This window comes from Benincasa hispida, chromosome 1 (genome assembly GCF_009727055.1).
Source record: "Benincasa hispida cultivar B227 chromosome 1, ASM972705v1, whole genome shotgun sequence".
Taxonomy (NCBI): Eukaryota; Viridiplantae; Streptophyta; class Magnoliopsida; order Cucurbitales; family Cucurbitaceae; genus Benincasa; species Benincasa hispida.
The window spans coordinates 36,911,127-36,914,366 of NC_052349.1; the positions used below are offsets into that span (position 1 = coordinate 36,911,127).

General features: G+C 43.1%; 1 protein-coding gene across 1 annotated transcript; it reads left to right on the forward strand.

Moving 5' to 3' along the window:
- Positions 1-1,555: 1,555 nt before the first annotated feature.
- Positions 1,556-2,035, forward strand: LOC120077134 (nucleolar protein 58-like). The gene has a single exon (XM_039031039.1). It carries the CDS (start codon positions 1,556-1,558, stop codon positions 2,033-2,035), a length of 480 nt encoding a protein of 159 aa, XP_038886967.1.
- The last annotated feature ends 1,205 nt before the right edge of the window (positions 2,036-3,240 follow it).

The window sequence follows — 3,240 nt, forward strand, 5'->3', positions numbered from 1 at the left end:
AATTCGTCATCATTGGAGTCCTTGCTCAAATAATACATTGAGAAAAATGATGCAGTCATGCAATCATGCGTCTTCAATAAGGAACTTGGAGATCCAAGTCGGGCAATTGGTAGCCGAGCTTCACAACAAAACACCGGGAACGCTGCCAAGTAACTCAAAAGTCCCAAGATCTCATGGGAAGGAACAATGTCCTTGATGTCATTGCGCAGGCAAGCTTAACCGCCTGCAGGGGTGTGGATTGCAGTAATTGTGAGAAAACTTCTTTCAATCAGCATCCCTACATCTATGTTTAAATGCTTTCTTTACAGCTTTCCTTTACTGCTTTCTGCATTGCGTTATTTACTGCTTTCTTAAAATAGCCTTTACTGCTTTATGAATTCACTTTCAATTTAATTCAATTGTGTTATTTCCATGCCTTGTTCAATTTATTTACTTTTCTGCATTAGTTGCGTTGTTCTTAAAATCTCTGTGAATGACTGATCAAAAAGAAAATGAACATCGTAGTCTTATCGACTTGCGTTATTGATAAAAATAAATAAATAAATAAATAATAAACTTTAATAAACATCCAGTATGCATTGCGATGATGGGTGCATCCTGCGATGACAAGATACACTTTGCGTCCATCCTACTTAAATGCATTGCACTGAGGGGAGTGTTGCTATCGTATGTATTTTGTGCCCATCCTTAGCGAAAGCGCACTATGTCGAGGTAGTGTTGCGCCAGTAGAAATACCATGTGCCCATCCTCTAGAAATACGCTGATTTGAGGAGTGTTGTTGAGGTAGTGTTGTTGCTCCTCCTTCGCAAATATGCAATTGCGGTAACGGATGCATTGCGTTGATCTTTAACCTTACGCCCATCCGAATAAAACAAAAAAGATAAATTCTGTTTGCAGGAGAGTAGTCCAATCGCTTAGGCTTCCAAGGAAATGATGACTTAGCAGATGAAAGGACGTCCTTCTCTGCTAATTCATAAATGCGAGGAGCGCGGGTAGGCTTTTTTAGTATCTCGTGGCCTACCATACAAAATTTGCATTGAGCCCATCAAGGCCCAACCTATAAATTCCCTCCTCCTTGGTTTGAGGATGTCTATTTGAATCTTTTGCGAAAAAGAAAACCTTAAGCGAATCTTTTACATACCCAACCTTCGAAATCTCTTCCTAAGTCCAAAGAATTTTTTCCAACTCTATCACTCACCAAAGCCATGGTCGAGCAGTCCTCACATTCATCTTCCCTACCTTCATCACCTTTCTAGCCCAAGTTACAGCAAGGAAGGTGACATTCCTTGCAGTAAGCCGCCGCCTCGCTGCCTAGCCGAAGCCTATCCCAAGAATCGTCGAAAAACCTCGGTGAAAACCTATAATAGCCAAACCACTCCAAATACGAGAGGGGCCAAGCACGGAGAGTGCCCCACTCCCAACATTGTCATTAGAAAGCGAGAAGAAGAGAAGAGACGACAGAGAAGTGTTTGGGAGCATCTTGAGCAATATAGAAAATGAGGGAGGGCTACCTGAAGTCGGAGTTATTAATCAGCCCTTGCCTTCGGAGGAGGAGATGGTGGAAGCTTCGCAGAGAAGCGTCCTGACCGTTTCGGATCCTAAGGAAACTGTTCAAACAGAATCTTATGAGGAACCCATCAGGGTTTCTTTGGAGGAGGTGGAAGCGAAAAAGCTTCCAGAAACGGCTGAAGGGAAGAAGAAAAGAAAAAACAAAGGCAAGCAGGCAAGAGAAGATGAAGGAGCCCGGCCAAAGAAGGAAAAGAATGAGAAGAAAGAAAGGAAGTCGAGTGAGAAGAGGGAATGCAGGCAAAAAGAGAAGTGCCTGAAAAAGGAGGAAAAGAGAAAGAGGGCTAAAAGCCCGGATGTCAACAGAGAATCCACCACCACAAGGGTGGAAGAGGGGGTGTCAATACAACAAAGAGAATCGGTGCAACCTCAAGAGGCATCAATGCATATCAGCACGATTGCGACTGAAGACCAAGAGGATCCATACATTACCCCTCTAATGCAGCATCGCAAGGAGAATGCGCCGTAAGGGTCAACAAGCAAACCACAATTTTCCCAAAGTGTAACAGAATAGAAGGAAAGAAGAAGATGAGAAAGAGAGGAAAAACAAGAAAAGATGTTACGAGCGCAACAAATCATCGCAGCAGAAAATTTGAGAAGAAAACTCAAAGATGAGAATGTGCGCCAAAACAACGCAATTTCGGCAGAAGAAGAGAGAAAAAGGCTCGAGGATGAACAGTGCTGGCCTCAGAGCAATTTGAAAGAGAAATGAGAGAAAAAGAAGAGGAAGAAAAGAAGAAGAAGGAAGAGAAGAAGAAACGACGCAAAGCAAATGTGCAGTGCATTAGAGAGAACAAAAGAAAATAAGTTTCGGAATGGAGAAGGGAAGAAGAAGATTAGCACAATGAACGGGAAAAGATACAAAGACAAAGGTCCTGCCTTGCGTGGCATAAGGTAAGAGCAAAGCGAAAGTGGAAAGCAGTAAGCCTACATTGACCAAAGAGTGCCCATCAAATAAGAAGGAGAATGATGACATAATGATAGGGATGGGGTTCTTTCCTGCGTCAACGCCACTATCGGATTTAATTACAAGTGTTTTGTTAGAGCACGGGTGGGAGACATTCTGCCAATGCCCATCCATCATAATTCCAACGGTAGTGAGAGCTTTTTACAATGGACAACTTCATGGCACCAAAGATGCGGTGATCATGAAAGGGTGTGCAGTGCCATTCAGCACAAGGGAAATCAACGAGTTATATAAGATGAAGGACATCCCAGATACGCCGAGTAACAAAATTATTGATGATCCCAAAGAAGAGAAAATGGAGGATGCGCTAAGCGTATTAACGCAACTGAGCACTCAGTGGTCGGTATCTTTGAAAGGCATTAAGACCCTTGCATCCAACAAACTGCTTCCAGAAGCACGTCTTTGGGTTTACTTGGTGAAAAGGTGACTCATCCCTATATCGCATGACAAAATAGTTTCAAGGGATCGAGTAATGGCCACATATTGCATAGCGCACGGTATTTCGATCGATGTGAGCCAATTGATCGCAAAGCAAATTGTGGGGCGTGTGAGAGGCCAATATTTCTTTCCTTGGACGGTTTCGAGCTTATGCCTCTCTGTCGGTGTAGGTATTAAAGAAGAGCCAATGTTGAAAGCCCATGGTCTCATCAACACAAAGATCTTGAGAATGCTTCTCAAGGACTCTCCTCATTGCCCCGAACTTTCAC

Coding starts and splice junctions, on each gene's coding strand:
- LOC120077134 (XM_039031039.1), top strand. CDS start 1,556: ATGGTGGAAGCTTCGCAGAGAAGCGTCCTGACCGTTTCGGATCCTAAG.